This window comes from Poeciliopsis prolifica, unplaced genomic scaffold, assembly GCF_027474105.1.
Source record: "Poeciliopsis prolifica strain line A6 unplaced genomic scaffold, Auburn_PproV2 SCAFFOLD047, whole genome shotgun sequence".
NCBI lineage: Eukaryota > Metazoa > Chordata > Actinopteri > Cyprinodontiformes > Poeciliidae > Poeciliopsis > Poeciliopsis prolifica.
The window spans coordinates 3,232,752-3,247,345 of record NW_026562422.1 but is presented as its reverse complement, the minus strand read 5'-3'; the positions used below and the strand labels follow the sequence as shown (position 1 = coordinate 3,247,345).

The 14,594-nt window shown below is 40.8% G+C and overlaps 1 protein-coding gene across 4 annotated transcripts; it reads right to left on the bottom strand.

The window, feature by feature from the left end:
* Window positions 1-204: 204 nt before the first annotated feature.
* Window positions 205-3,788, bottom strand: noto (notochord homeobox). Of its 4 annotated transcripts, XM_055057256.1 has the most exons (5): window positions 2,586-3,278; window positions 2,421-2,525; window positions 1,937-2,337; window positions 1,637-1,824; window positions 205-561 (listed from the first exon to the last, which is right to left on the bottom strand). In XM_055057256.1, exons 3-5 carry the CDS (start codon window positions 2,298-2,300, stop codon window positions 355-357), a joined length of 759 nt encoding a protein of 252 aa, XP_054913231.1. In that variant the 5' UTR covers window positions 2,301-2,337; window positions 2,421-2,525; window positions 2,586-3,278; the 3' UTR covers window positions 205-354. The 4 variants fall into 4 exon arrangements, with proteins under 4 accessions (XP_054913231.1, XP_054913232.1, XP_054913230.1 ...); XM_055057257.1 differs by lacking the exons at window positions 2,421-2,525; window positions 2,586-3,278 and adding an exon at window positions 3,668-3,788; XM_055057255.1 differs by having other exon boundaries at window positions 2,421-3,278.
* Between the last annotated feature and the right edge of the window lie 10,806 nt (window positions 3,789-14,594).

Here is a 14,594-nt window from a genome sequence, read left to right as displayed (position 1 = left end):
TATAAAACATAAAATAAAAGAAACTGATTATTTTACTATGCCAGAATGTCAAGATAGTTCATGTGACTTTCACAAAATGTGTCATTTGAACTTGGAAATGACATCTTTTATGTTTTCCTTTGAGAGCTTTTGATGTGAAAGGGAGAGGAGAAAGAAAGAAACACAACTGAATTGGCATTAAAGTCTTAAAATATATTTAAAAATATGTCAGATATAAAGCGATACAGGATACGTTCTCATCTTCGACGAATAAATGCAGAAACTTAAATATATAAGTATAAATCTATTAAATAGTGACAGTCGGAGATGGCCGTCTCCTTTCTCAGCGCTATGTACAGGGAAGTTTTGAAACGATCAGCAGTGGTCCACGGAGTCATCGGACACATCGATATCCACGTCCGAGTCGGAGAAGTCCTCGTCTTCGTCGCCTTCGTCTCCGTGGCCCTGAGATCCGGGGCTCTTCGGCGGAGCGGCCAGTCCCAGTTTGGCCAGTTTGGCCTGCTGCTGCTCCAGACTCTGTTTGCGCCATTTAATGCGTCTGTTCTGGAACCAGACTTTGACCTGGAGAGAGACAGAGAGAAAAATATTTCGGATTTCAACATGGATTTTATTTCACACTTTGATACTTACTATTTTCGAAATGTGATGTTCTACTCTAGTTAATTCGTCTTAGTAAACATTTTGAATAGGCTAACAGTAGCTAGCCGTTAGCCTCACTGGTTCCGTGCTGAGCAGAGAACGGGAACACTGACATGTTTGTCAGAATTTGTGATTTGGAGTTAAAATTGTAACTTTGTATAAAATTTTGGTTAGCTTAGTGATTTTAATGCTAAAGACAAACCTGCTAGCAAGGGGTGGTGCTGATACTTAATGCAGTTTTTTTTTTGTTACTTCATGCAGTTGTCTAAGGAGTAGGATATCAAGTGATGTCACAACCAAATGCAGCATAATCTAGCTGAACATAAAAAATACTAAGATTTGCTAATGGTTGTAGCGCTAACTACTTCTAACAAGCTAACAGCAGCGTGTTTCTCTCCATCCTCTACATTCAAACACTGATATTAGCGAAGCCAAAGGTGTTCACTGATGCAATTGGTGGTTGAGGAAGTTTTGTGTTGAAGCAAACATTTTGGTTTAGATGTCATAGTTAGCCACAGTGCTAACGCTAAGCTTAAGCTAGCTAGTAAGGCTGAGTTTCTTTAAAACAAGAGGCAGGATTTGCAAAGTCTACCACTATTGATTCAATTATTGTTTTACTATTTATGTGACTTTATTGTTTGATATTTGTCAATTGGTATAGGCCTACGTCAGTTTGCATCTGACAACTGAACTGAGAATTTTTTTTAAAGATTATGAACCTTTTTTTATGCTTGTGAAAATGTATGTATTAACATAAAGGCTGCTTAATGTTTCTGAAGCGATAAGTCAACATTTTAAAAGCTGTTTAATTTAATAAATTAAAATTTTTATTTATTTGAGGAATAAATTAGACATTGACATAGAAATGAAAAATCTTGAAAATCTGCTTGTTTTCTTTAAGTCTTTAAGCTTTTAATGATTTCGTTTTAGAAATAATAGGTAGGGTTTGTGGTTTTTATCATTGTTTTGCATCTTAGAAGCTGGTTCTAGTTCCCACCTGAGCCTCTGTGAGCTGCAGAGCGGAGGCAAGGAGGAACCTCTCGGATCCCACCATGTACTGCTGCCGGGCGAACTCCTTCTCCAGCCGGGACAGCTGCTCGCTGGTGAAGCTGGTGCGCATGCGCTTCGACTTTCCGCCTTTCGTCTTGAACTGGTGCGTCGCGGCGCTCGCTTTGGACGCGGCAGCTGCGAAAGAAGAGAGAGGAAAATGTTTACTGACACTGTAATGCGGAGTCGTGATCTTCCACGTGTCCGACGTCGCTCCATTTTTTTGATTTTTTTTTTTGTTTTGTTTTACCTTGTGCGTAAAACGCTTCCCGGCAGGATGGTGCGTAGGTGAACGGCGGGTAGCAGTAGACGGAATATCCAGGCTGCGGGTGAATGCTGGGGTGCAACTCGTTGGGCGCATAGAGGTAGTGTGCGGGTGGAAGCGTTAACCCGGCCAGATGCGGAGGAGGCGCGGTTTGCGGGTATTTTACCCCGCACTGGTGGTGACCGGTCCGGTCTCTGGGTGCCGCCTCCTCCGGCTTGGCCAGCAGAGCCTCGATGGTGAAAGACTTCCCGCTTGGAGCCTTCGCGGCCGGAGCGCAGCGGCTCCCGTTGCTCTGCGCGCATAGTGAGGCCTGTGCGTAATTACGCACGGAGTATCCGCCGGTTTCCATTTGTCTGTTCGGTATCTGCGTGTTTCAAATTTGCTTTCTGAGGGGGAAATAAAAATAAAAATAATCATAGAGCAAAGTTGCTGCTCCGAGGTCCACTTTGAGAATGAATGCCTGACCCACCTGAAGAGCCTCGATTTATACCCCGGCAGCACGGGGAGGTGCGAACAACCCCCCGCTAAGCCTTTGTCTTTCCAAGCAACAGATGAGAGAGACCCAACATCCCTACTGCAACGTATCCAATTAATTGGTGGAGTTGTACAAGCTGGGATTGTCAAACATCCTAACCTTTGAATAACGAGGCTTTTGAAGAGCGCTGGGGCCTCGGGGGAAGTGGTGGGGGGTCAGGGGGGTGGCTCAAGGAGATTTACTGCGCAACAAATTCTTGCATGGATCTTAAGTCCAAATGTAATGATTACCGCTGGGGAAAGCCTTGATGTTCCTAAATCATCTTATTTGGGGGCCTTTCAAGCCCCGCCTGGCCGACAGATGCTTCAAGCAGCGCAACAACTCACCGTGGGCCGTCCCCATGACAGGTTCTGGCTTGGTTCGTGGGTCATTGTCTCGTTCGCCTCCCATTCAGTCCTAACATGGCCGTGTCCTGTTAGCAAAGTGTGTTTTTTAGCAGCAGCGGAAGCCGTGTGGCGTTTGAGGCCCGCTGCCTGCCGCAGCCGAGGCGTCAGGTTCAGCGGGGTTTGCGGGGCCCCACGGAGCGGCTCCGCTAATCCCACTTCAGCGTGTTAATCCACGGTCAACATGCGACCGTTGCTCGCAAATAGCAACTCGTTTGCTCAATTGTTATCTTTTTAATATCTTGTCTTTTTTTGTTACTCACTATTACTCTTGTTTGAGTTGTTGTGTTTATCTCGCCTTTCTCTGTGGCATTACGTGCGCGTGACAAATAAAGCTAAACTAAGCTAGTTCCAAAATGCTGTAAACCAGTTTACATCTGAACTGACACGGTGTCTTGGATTAAGTCGTCCAGTCCAGTCCAGTCCGGTCCGGTCCGGTCCGGCCCGCGGCTGCTTACTTTACACTATCCGGAGAGTCTCTTCCCCCTCACCGTCTTTTAACTCGGGACAACTTCCAGCTCTGTAAACTTTCTAGGCTCGTTGTCGTCGTTCGGAGTCGACACACATTTAAACACCGCGCGCTCCCTTTGACCTCCGCTCCGTGCTGTTTGTTCTGCCGACGTGACACCGGGATGCCTAATGAAGAGGCCAAACACAGACGCTCTGCACCGGCAGCTCGACAACGACCCGAGCGCCTTCTGGAACCCCCCCTGGAGCCCCCCCCAGTCCAAAAAGTCCCCTATTTAAATATATGTATATAAATATATATATTTGTACAGACCAAAAGTTTGGACGCACCTTTTCATTCAATGAGTAGATTCACACCGAAGGCATCAAACTATGAATTAACATGTGGAAACATGTACTAAACAAAAAAGTGTAAAACAACTGAAAATACGCCTTATTTTCAAAGTAGCAACCTTTTGCTGTGATTGTTGCTTTGCACACACTCTGCATTTTCTTGATGAGCTTCAAGAGGTCATCACCTGACATGGTTTTCACTGCACAGGTGTGACCTGTCAGGTTAATAAGTGGCTTTCTTGCCTTTTAAATAGTCATGAAAATAAAGGAAACCCATGAATGAGAAGGTTGTGTCCAAACTTTTGGTCTGTATTGTATATATATATATATATATATATATATATATATATATTATATATATATATATATATATATATATATATATATATATATATATATGTTTGTACGAACAACAAAGCGAAATCGTCAAACCAAATTAAAAAAAAAAATAGTGAAATATACTTTGTATTTTATATTTTATTTCATGACATTTGCTCTTTACTAATAAAATTGGTACTGAAGTTTACATTGACTGCACAGAGTAGCTATATAAATCTGTAAGTTTAGCAGCTAAAAGGCCCTTCATAAATTAGTGCGTCTCCTTGGAGGAAAATGACAACCATTTTTAAGGTCTTTTCGCTCCTGTTACTATGATGATGAATTATATTGCAAAGGTTTTGTTTTCTGTTGCCTTGCGCTGTTAGAACTAAGCCAATGAAACTGGCTTAATAGTCAGTTTTGATCAACCAACGAGAAATCTCTGTGATTGTGATAAAACATTGTAAAGAAACATTTAAACATTTCTTCTGTGTTGAATCATTTTTGTGGTGCAGGAATGCTCTGAAGAGTTTGCAGGAAATGTTAGATACCAACCATCAGAGTGGAATTAGGCCCGAGAATAACTGCAACTATCAAAACTTCCTGCTTGATTTCTATTTATTTAAACCACAAAGTTTGATGCGGAATTTTAAACAATTGCTTACTCGGCAAGCTGGGTAAATATATTCATGAGAAGAAAAAAACCCTCTTTATCACTCAAAAATTCACTGATGAAGCAAGTTGTTGAAATTGAGCAAATCATTGAAATTGAACCCGGTGTAAGGTGCAAACATGTAGTCAGTATTTTTTTATTTTATTATTTTTTTATGAAAAATGATTAAGTTGAACCATTAATGTATACTCCAATGCATTTCTTTAATCTATACCCTATTTTTAAAATGCTTTACTCAATAAAAGCCAGTTAAATTTTTTTCTTAGGGTACTTTCATAAAAAATACAAAAATTATCTTATACAAATAAATGAGTGAGGCAATATTTGTCATTTTCTCGTTTATTTTCTAGTAGAAAAACGATGTAAAAAACAACAACATCATAATCTGAAATAATCTTAATCCTGTCAGAATTCAGACGTGAAGTAAGTCAATCAATTAAGTCAAAGTTGCAGTTTTGTGCCCTGCAATGAGAGCGCTTCCATTTAGCTGCTGTTGTTTATTGGAGCCAGACAAGGAATATGCGGCGCGTTGCCCCAGAAGGCTTTCCTTTCATAGTCATGGCTGAGAGGAGAAATGGAGCTACAGGACGCTCACTAATGGCTCAGCGGGCCGTCCTTTTTCCTAGCACGGCTCTCCCCTGAAGCCTGAAGAATCATCGGCAGCCATTCTGGTTCCCACATGCTAAGCTGAGACACATTCTGCCTCCTAATTGTGTTTGTTTTAAGCACAGAAAAAATGACCAATCACGTTTTTGTTTTCAAAATCAACTCATGCAGAATCTCCAGCTTTAAAAATGTTCCAAAATAACATTGATGCTTGATAAATAGTTTTCGTTTTGATTTTTACTGAAGGAAATCTGAAAAGTGCGTTGTGCTTTTGGATTAACTGTGATTTCCTCCACTTCCTGGTGTTACGTTGTAAACAGTTCCTTCCCACAGCCTGTTCTTTAAATCTCCTCTCTTAATGATATAAACTATATATTTATAAGCCAAAATGACCTAGTCAAAGTCAGACGTACATCAAAGTTTCAAGTTTGTGGCACGACTTGAATCCAGTCTGAGTTTGAGATATTTTGCAAGGACGTGTAAGACGATGGCTGACGCAACAAACCCCCCCCAAAAAAACAACATTTCACAAAGAGTTGTGCAAAACATAAACTCAGGGTGTTGAAAAGAAATCTACATAACATCATCCCAATCAAATGAAAGACAAGTTGATAAAAAAAAACAACAAAGACCCTGAGGCCTTGCAAGTTTCTTCCTTTAAACCCTGTTGTCTCTGATAATGAGAATAAAAAGAAGCCATGTAAGTATTTGTGGATTTTTATGCAACATTTCTACGATTTCCCATTTAACAGACGTGATAAGAGTGGAGGATTTGAGAACGTTCTCCCTGTGGGACGGCAGCTGCAGTGAGGAGAAGGTGTGTCGTAGTTCACAGGTGATTGAAAAGGACAAAGGCATAAAGAAACGCTGTCATCATTATTATCTCTGGCCCTATTCTCACCAGGCCGACACATTCAGCTATCACAGTCCTGAGTCTTTCCTGTCCCCTCACATCCATCACTAATGAGGGTTTTTTTAAAGCCATTTACATGAATCCAGAGCGACCGGCCTCTTGGCCTGAGTGGGTCGCTTCAGGTTCCTGCTGGGCCTTCGCCTCCACATCCGCTCTGAAAGGGAGTCCGGCAGAAAGCCACGCATCCTCCGTCTGGCTGCAGTACGCATCCGGGTACTCAACTTGGAATCAGAACGACTTAAAGTATTGGAGAAAATATATTCGATCTGACTTTTTTTTTAAAAAACGAGTCCAAAAGACACAGCGTGTGAAGCGTGTCTCATCCGCCCGCGTCTGAATTTGCTTCCTCAAAACATCATCAGAAAATAAACTTATCCCACATTTTGAAACTTTTTGAAAAGTTGAATCTAATCTTTAATTCACATCATTTTCTCACTAAAGTTTTTGATATTTTAGTTTGTGCCATTTACACTTTCCCTACCGTTATGCATACGAGTCTTTGTAAACTTTGTAAACAAAGTAAACTTTGCTTTTTAGTCTGCCAACACAAACTGAAAACGTGACCGAGTGTGTCTGCCCTCCAAAGCAAAGCTTTGCAATTTTTTGACATCAAAGAACATTTTTTTTTTTACGTTTCTGTTCCTGATGTTTTGCACTTGACACTGTTTCTATGAATTCTAACAGTCGACTCATTAGACACCAGCTTTGCATCTTTTTTTTCTTTAAAAGTTTGTTAGAAACATCTGACATGTACAACAAAGGAACTCCTCAGGATTTGTTAAAACATGTCCGAAGAGGCCAAGCTGGAGTGAAAACAAGTCTTTACAGGTAATTAGCATGCAAGTGAAGGTCTATCAGATATTTTAATGCTTGCTGATGTGATTTAAACGCTGTGATGTCTTTTCATCTTCTGATTAAGTGGCTTAATTGTGGGATTGAAACGAAAACACATTTGAATGCCGGCTTTCTTGTCAGGGCTCCTTTCTTGGCGAATAGTAGAGAGGAGAACGTTTTGGAGGTCTAAGGAAGGAATTGTTTTTAAAAGCAGAAACCGCTGGGAAAGGTCTGCGTGGGACAGATACCGACCGTTTCGCTGTTGTGATCCGGAATAAAGAGATTCCAGTTTTCAGATAAGTGGATTAAAAAAGATAGACAAACCAACTCAATTCTTGACTGGAACTAGCTTGTTTTGCATATCGCTGAGCAGATTGAGTGCTACTTTCATTTTAATGGAAAGCCCCGCCCCCTCCTATCACTTTGGGCTACTGTCCGAGCTGGGGGGGCTTATAGGTGACCACTGCGTCCTCAGACTGTCTGCATTAACAACTGACCACAACGATGCCAACTTAATGAACGATTAACTTCCATAATCGTGTCTGTCCTGGGAACGCTGCGGGAGTGTATTCAAGATGTCTGACACGTCAGCCCAAGTGAAAGCACTGTGCAGGAGAAGAGGCTCAGTCACAAACAGTAAAAGTGAAACAATTTTGTGAGAGGAAAAATAAATAAAAAGTGGAAAATTGTGTAACACATTTTTTAAAGGGCCGGTACGAAATAAAATCGACTTCTTTGAGCTTTATATCCCGTCTCCAATGTCATTCATTCGTCGAAAACATACCTGGAGTGTTGCCTTGATTCTTTCATGCACGTTTGAGAAAGTTCTCAATATCCCATGGCAACCGTACAGCTTTGCAAAGCGCCTGGGGGGACCTAGCTCCGCCTTTTAGGATGAGGCTCCTCCTCCTCCAACCTGGAGTTTCCAAGCCTGTGAGCTCCTGCCTCACAGAGCAGCCCTCCAACACCATTCCCCCAAACGGCTCCTTCAGACTAGCCAGCAACAACTAGCAAACACATTATATTCTTCCAACGTTCTAAGTGAAATAATCTACTAATGAAAGGAATTATTGACTTAAGACAATAAGCTAATATATCTTGATGAGAAGTTACTTATAAGTTAGTTTTGCCTTATTTTAAGTCTATTAACACATTTGCATTAGAAATTAGACCAAAAAATATTTGGCTAGATTTTGTTTGTGGAGTGTTTTCTTGGTCTTTATATAATGTGTCAGTGGTTGATGATGATGATGATGATGATGATGATGATGATGATGATGGGGCATATTTAGAGCTGCATAAATACAGACAACAAAGCACAAAAGTGTAACTACATCCAATGTTTGCTCAGATTAAAGTGGCTGCTGGAGTGTATTCAAGGTAATCCAACCTTTCATAGAAAATTCATTCATTTGCTAATCAAATTACGTTTATCCAAGTGAATGTGTCAAGTTTATTAAGAGGTCATGTTAAAAAAAACATAGTAAAAGTCAGTTTGACAAAGTCAATTCCGTCACATGTAACAAATTAGCTCCATTTTTTAAGTCGATGCTCCATTCTGTTTTTTCATACACAAAAAAAAAACAATCTTGTTTACAAAACAAAAAAAAAACGTAGAAGATTTTGAGGTTGCAGTCCTGTAAAGAGGGCCCCTTCCCAGGTTCTTTGAGGGCCCTGTGGAGACCCTCATCGGCCCCCCGGCCCCCTCCATCCCGTTTTCCTCCGTTTAATGGAGGTGAGAATTGGCGGGTTGGACTTTAACACTTCACCTCTGTTTACACTTCCTGTGGGTGTCGGAGCTTTTTGTCCTTAAAGCGCCGCTCGCGAGGCTCCGCCGCATTGAAAGGAGACAGAGAGCGGCGCAGCAACCCGGCGCTGAGCCCTGAATGCACCGCCGCTCCTGGCCTCTGGTCACTGGAACAGGCCATTTCCTCTCTTCACATTCTCTATTTGCTTATATTGCGGCCACACTTCCTCGACCCCCCAGGCCTTTTACTGGACCAGAGGTTCTGTTAGCTTCTGTCTGGTCTTAATTGGGCTTTGATGGATCTTATAAGCCCCTGTGTTCACAAATGAAGGATCTGAGAATCTGATTTCACCAACTCACTTTGAACTTTTTCTCTCTTTTTTTGACCAGTCCTACATTTGAACATGTGTAATGTGAAGGGAGCTGCATCTTCTCCCTCATTCCAGCTAAATAAAACTTGTTTAGAGCTGCGAACTTTACATAATCTTTTGAAAAAGATGGTTATTAAATTAATACCTGCTGAAGAAAATGCATTGTGTGTAAGGAACCAGTCATTTGATCTCTGCTTTCAGATTTAAAAATGTTAAAATTCAAAACATTTCTGAAATAAAGTGAATGCGTAGGTAGGTTTTCTTCTATGTTATGTTGATATTTGTGAGAAATGCTATTCAAAAAATTCAATATTTTATTTCTAATTTAAGTTTATTTATGTTCATACTTAATGTCTGTACTGTGTGAGCTCTGGAGGTCAAAGTCAAAACTTTTGCCTGGACACTTTTGACCTTTAAAGCTGATTTCTTTCTCTGAAAATGAACGTTTTCCGACCTGACAATAAAAAACAGAAAAAATATATATATATATATATTACTGGTTCTTTTAGTCATTATTTTGTGAAAATTTACTATAATTATTCCACAAAAAAAAGAAAAAAAGAAACTGAAATAGGACAAAATACAGACAAGAACTTCCCAGTTTTGGACTGATGTTTTGCAGAAGAGTAATCACTTCCTGGTCGGTCTTGGTAGCCAATGTGATAGCTGCAGCCCTTTCTTGGTTGCCAAGAACACCACACATGAATCTGAAATAATCCTGTTGAAAAGGTTTTCACTTTGATTATGAAAATGATCTGTGTTCTTGGTAGAACAGTATTCAGATGAAATGTTGTCATCCTTATCTGGAAATCATTTCCTGTTTATAAAAAGCCACTAGCACAAGAGGCAGTGCTAGTGATTATTCAATTTTTTCTTGAGCTTTTTCCAGTCTGTGTACTTGTTGATGCTTCTCTTGGCAAGTATTCAGCGGTTAAATATATATTATGTCTCAGTTGGAAATCCCTGGTTTACGAAAGTAGCAATGGTTTTTATTTTTTTACTGCATCTCTACGGTGGAGCTGTGCAGCTGCAGCCGTCTGCAGTGTCTTTCTCACAGCATAATAACGAAGCCGCATGGAGGCATAATGAGCTGCTTCAGAGGACACAGGCTCAGGCAGAAATGTGATTCTTAGGTGACAGGGTTGCATGCTGGGACTTGCAGGCTACAGTGGGTCGTCTCTTCCCTGGTATGGACAGACATACTGTATACATGTGCTGTATGCTTCTGGTCGTTATAACCGCCAGTCGTGTTTGGACACGAGCCGGGAAGGTTCTCTTCAAGCGGCCTCTGGTCTCCGTAAACTCATATGCACAGAATGTCTGATGACTTTCGAGTTGACTTTTCACCGGGAGAAAAAGAGAGAGTGTCAGGAAAAGTTCATAGAAAGGTATCGCTGGTGAGGTTCGACATTCCTATTCATTTTGTGGGATTTTGACTTTAATTTGGACGGACAAGACGCCAGCCAAAAATACAACTTAGATTCGGCTGATACATGTAAAAGTGATTTTTGAGTCATAAAAACATAGGAATAGTACTTGGGATAGAGTCTTTTATTGAGTCTGACCTTTCTTGATGTTAGTTGTGGTGTTTGGTATTTTAAGAATGAAATCTGGACCGGTCTTCTGTATAGAAACTCTAGATCCATCTGGTGTCTTGGTTGCCTCTTGGGATCTAAATCCTGGCGCTTGACTGCAGACTTTTTGTAGGATTTTGTGGGATTAAAGTCTGATGAGAATCGAGTGGTACTGAGCAGAAGCCAGATGCTGTCACCTTCCCACAAAGTTTCCTGCAAGTGGTCTGAGAGCCTATTCTACCCGTCTGCCCCTGAATGTAACGTTGGTGAGACCAGGCCGACCAGAAAGAACTAGACGCACAGCAAGCATAAACGGGAGGAGCTGAATTTATTTATTTATTGGACCGATTGTCCCCAATAGACACCCGGCCAACCTAAGCTCATCAGAAAGACGCTTGTTAAGAAAGTCTCAACCGTTTATGTATTTTTTTTTCTTTTTTGCTTTGTTTTGGAAATGGAGAGAAAGAGAAAAGCAAAGAAGAGCACAAGTAAATGATTGAGTGAAGATGCTGGAATAAAACCAAATTCTTTGGCTTCATATTTTGCCAACATGCAGCAAAGAAGTCACAGACACTTAGAACATTTTTGCAACGTTTACAAGAAATGTTTGCCAATGAGAGTCTGCTATTGTGCGTACGGCTAGGGAGTCAAATACTTTTTTACATATTGTTGGATTACGCAATTTACAGTGTGTTTTGTTTCTGGACTTTTGGGTGAGATCCTCTCTTTCTCTCTCTCTCTGTCTCGACACTTTCAAATCTAAAAATCTGCTGCTTTGTTCTTGTTTGTAACTGGGAAAAGGTACAAAACCAGAGTTGACTAAAATGTTTAGTTCCTTTATGTCTCATGGAATTACACCAGCAAGTCTTTTTTTTATTATTTGACTTTATTGGCTTGAAATCTGTTTCTTAATTGTCCACATTGTCCGTTCGTGCTCTCGCTGCTTTGAAGTCTGTGTTCCGGCCTCCATTCAGCCGCGTAACGACAGCGCTCCAGGACCGCCGCTTTACAGTGGCCCAGCGCGCCCGTGGCGATTTGCATCTGCCCGCGTGAATCTGACACGGACGACAAAGAGGGCAGATCAAAGCGGCCGTCTCCCTGGAGAAATGCCAAACAAAGACACATATGCTGACTTTGTGGGCCATGATGGACCGAGCGCAATAATTAGCATGGGCAGCCCATCTAAAGGCACGTTACACCTCACTTTCCTGCCTTTTAAGCTGTGCAAAGAGAGAGGGACACAATGGTTAATTTAGTGTGTTTATGAGAGCTCGGCTGACGCTTCAAACAAGACCACACACAGGCTGGCAGGAAGAGCCCAGACCAGGTGAACGACTGACCGCTGCCATCTGCTGGAAGAAACACTTGGAGCAATTTATAAGGGCAGCGTGACGTAAAATCGACTTCTTTTTTTAGATTTACATTATGCCGTAATGTTATCTCCTCATCAAAAACATATCCAGAGTGTTGACTCTCTTGACTTTTTAATCTCCCATGGTAACCCTAACCCTAACCCTAACCCTACCCTACCCTACAAAACGCCTGGCTGGACCAAGCTCCACCTCCAAGATGCTCGGTGTACGCTGATAAAAAAAAAAACAACAACCAAAAAACATCAAGGGGTTATTAGAGGAGAGGTGTTACAATGACTTTCTGAAGGTGGAGTTTCAGAAACATTGGGAGTTTTTAAAGAGACAGACTCAAATTAGAAAGTCAAATTTGACAATTATAGCATTTTTAAATAGAATCAACATAGTTGCTTGATTATGCTCTAAAATGGCCCCATGTTTCTGGAAAACAAATAATACTGTCCCTTTAAGTGATAAAAATTTGAACGGATGTCTCAGCATTTCTTAGCTCATTACACAACTTTTTATGGAAATTGTTCCAACCAGCATTTTAATGGATATACATGTTAATCGTGAGCTTTCCTCCAATTACACAGCTGCAGCAAGAAACCCAGAAATCTCTATTTAAATCAGACTTGATTTACAGAGGGTTTTTAGACAGTCAACTAAAGGACACATTTGTTTAGAAAGGCTTAAAAACAAACGACCAAATACAATTATAATCACACCAACATGTCGTCAAACGGCGATGAAATAAATATGAAGTATTTGACAGCAGGGGTCGAAACTCTCCAAGAAAGAGACAAACAACACTGGTAAACATTATTGCCAACGATAATATTTATCCGACTCGAGTACTAAATAATTTTTAGCTGTACCATAAAGTTCTCTCCTGCTCTGCTGTTCTAAACACAGGTACAGACTGATCAATGTGGTGTCTGCATGAGGCTTTAAAGCAGGGTGTCAAACTTTTTGCAAAGGGGGCCAGATTTGGTGTGTTAAAAATATAGGGGGCCAACCATGGCGGACTTTTTTACATATAATAGCAATTAATTTAAATACATTTCAGCGAGCTGTTGTGTGTTTCAGATTTGCTTTTTTATTTTAATTTCAGCCATCTTAAGCATATGTTTTGGTTCATTTGTAACATACATATCAAAATTCAATTGACATTGAAAATTGAAATTAAATATTCATTTAACTTCACTTTTTTAACACTAACTTTTTTGTAACAGTTGAAGAGAAGTAATTGTACTCTTGGGTACAAATTACATTTGAAACAAAAAAAATCTCAAAATGGGAGTTTAATATTTACAGAATTTTTAAACACAATAACAGAGAAATTGTCATAACAAGTGCAGGGCTCATTTAAAATATGACAGTAACTATAAATGTTGATTAGCACACCTCTCTGGCTTGGCGACGCGGGGACAGGACACTGCGCACTAGTGAAACGGTGAAAGGTTTGCAATGCTTTGGATCAGCGCTGCTACCTCGTAACTAGCCTTTGTAGCATTCTCGTTTGACTCTCGAGCTTTTGTAAAATATTGCTGCTGTGAGATTAAGCTAGCTTCAAGGTGTTTCAGTTTCTCGCTGCGTTCATTACCTGTGATCTTGTCATGTGCCTCAGCATGTTTAGTTTGATAATGTCGCTTCACATTGAACTCTTTAAAACAGCCACTGTCTCTTTACAAATGAGGCAAACACAGTTGTTACGTATTTCAATGAAGAAATAGTCCAATTTCCACCCATCCTTGAACCGTCGGCCCTCGCTGTCAACTTTCCTCCTTTTGCTAATTGCCGCCATTTTAGAAAATTGGGGGGCCTCACATACTAATTTGCTGTTCCTATTTGAGCCTCTAGATGTCAGCACTTAGAACACGCAAGTAATGTATTACACGCGGGCCAGGCGTTATTGATTCTATGACGGAGGCTGCGGGCCGGATGAAAATTGACCACGGGCCGCATTTGGCCCCCGGGCCGGACTTTGGACATGTCTGCTTTAAAGCATATTAATATTAATGTTACACATAATTTTGCCAACAACTGCATCCCTAATGCCCACAGCGGATGGTTTTTGAGTGAAAGCGAGAGCTTCAGCCTCTCTTTTGGTTATAAGCTTATAAATCACACCAGTGCTTCCTCTGTTATGACATGCCTACAGTGGAAAGGTGTCAGTCTTATCTTATATATCACTTTTGACTTTAACATGTCCTGCAGATTATTTTCAGTGTTTTTTTATTTATTTATTTTATTTTATTTTATTTTTTTTTTTTACGACTTTGGACTGATATGATGCTGCTCTGTTCGACCTGCAGTTGAAGAACAGAGAAACGAACAAAGAGAGCTGAAAGTGAATCACGTTGTTCAGAGGGTCTCAGCAGATCTTCTTGTTGCGTTGCTTATAATGCGAGGCTCGACCCGTGTTTCTGAAAGTGTTGAATGGTCTCGAGTGCCAAGACGTTTGAAAAACTGTGACGTGTTTTTCATGCGGCGCGTAAATCTGGCCGGCAGTCGTAGAATTAGACCTCGACCTGAA

Excerpts from the sequence above, each read along its gene's own strand:
- noto (XM_055057257.1), bottom strand. The coding sequence starts at position 2,300 with ATGGAAACCGGCGGATACTCCGTGCGTAATTACGCACAGGCCTCACTA. Across the intron at positions 1,825-1,936 it reads GGAAGCGTTTTACGCACAAG|CTGCCGCGTCCAAAGCGAGC; the intron begins GTAAAACAAAAC and ends CTTCTTTCGCAG. Across the intron at positions 562-1,636 it reads TGCAGCTCACAGAGGCTCAG|GTCAAAGTCTGGTTCCAGAA; the intron begins GTGGGAACTAGA and ends GTCTCTCTCCAG.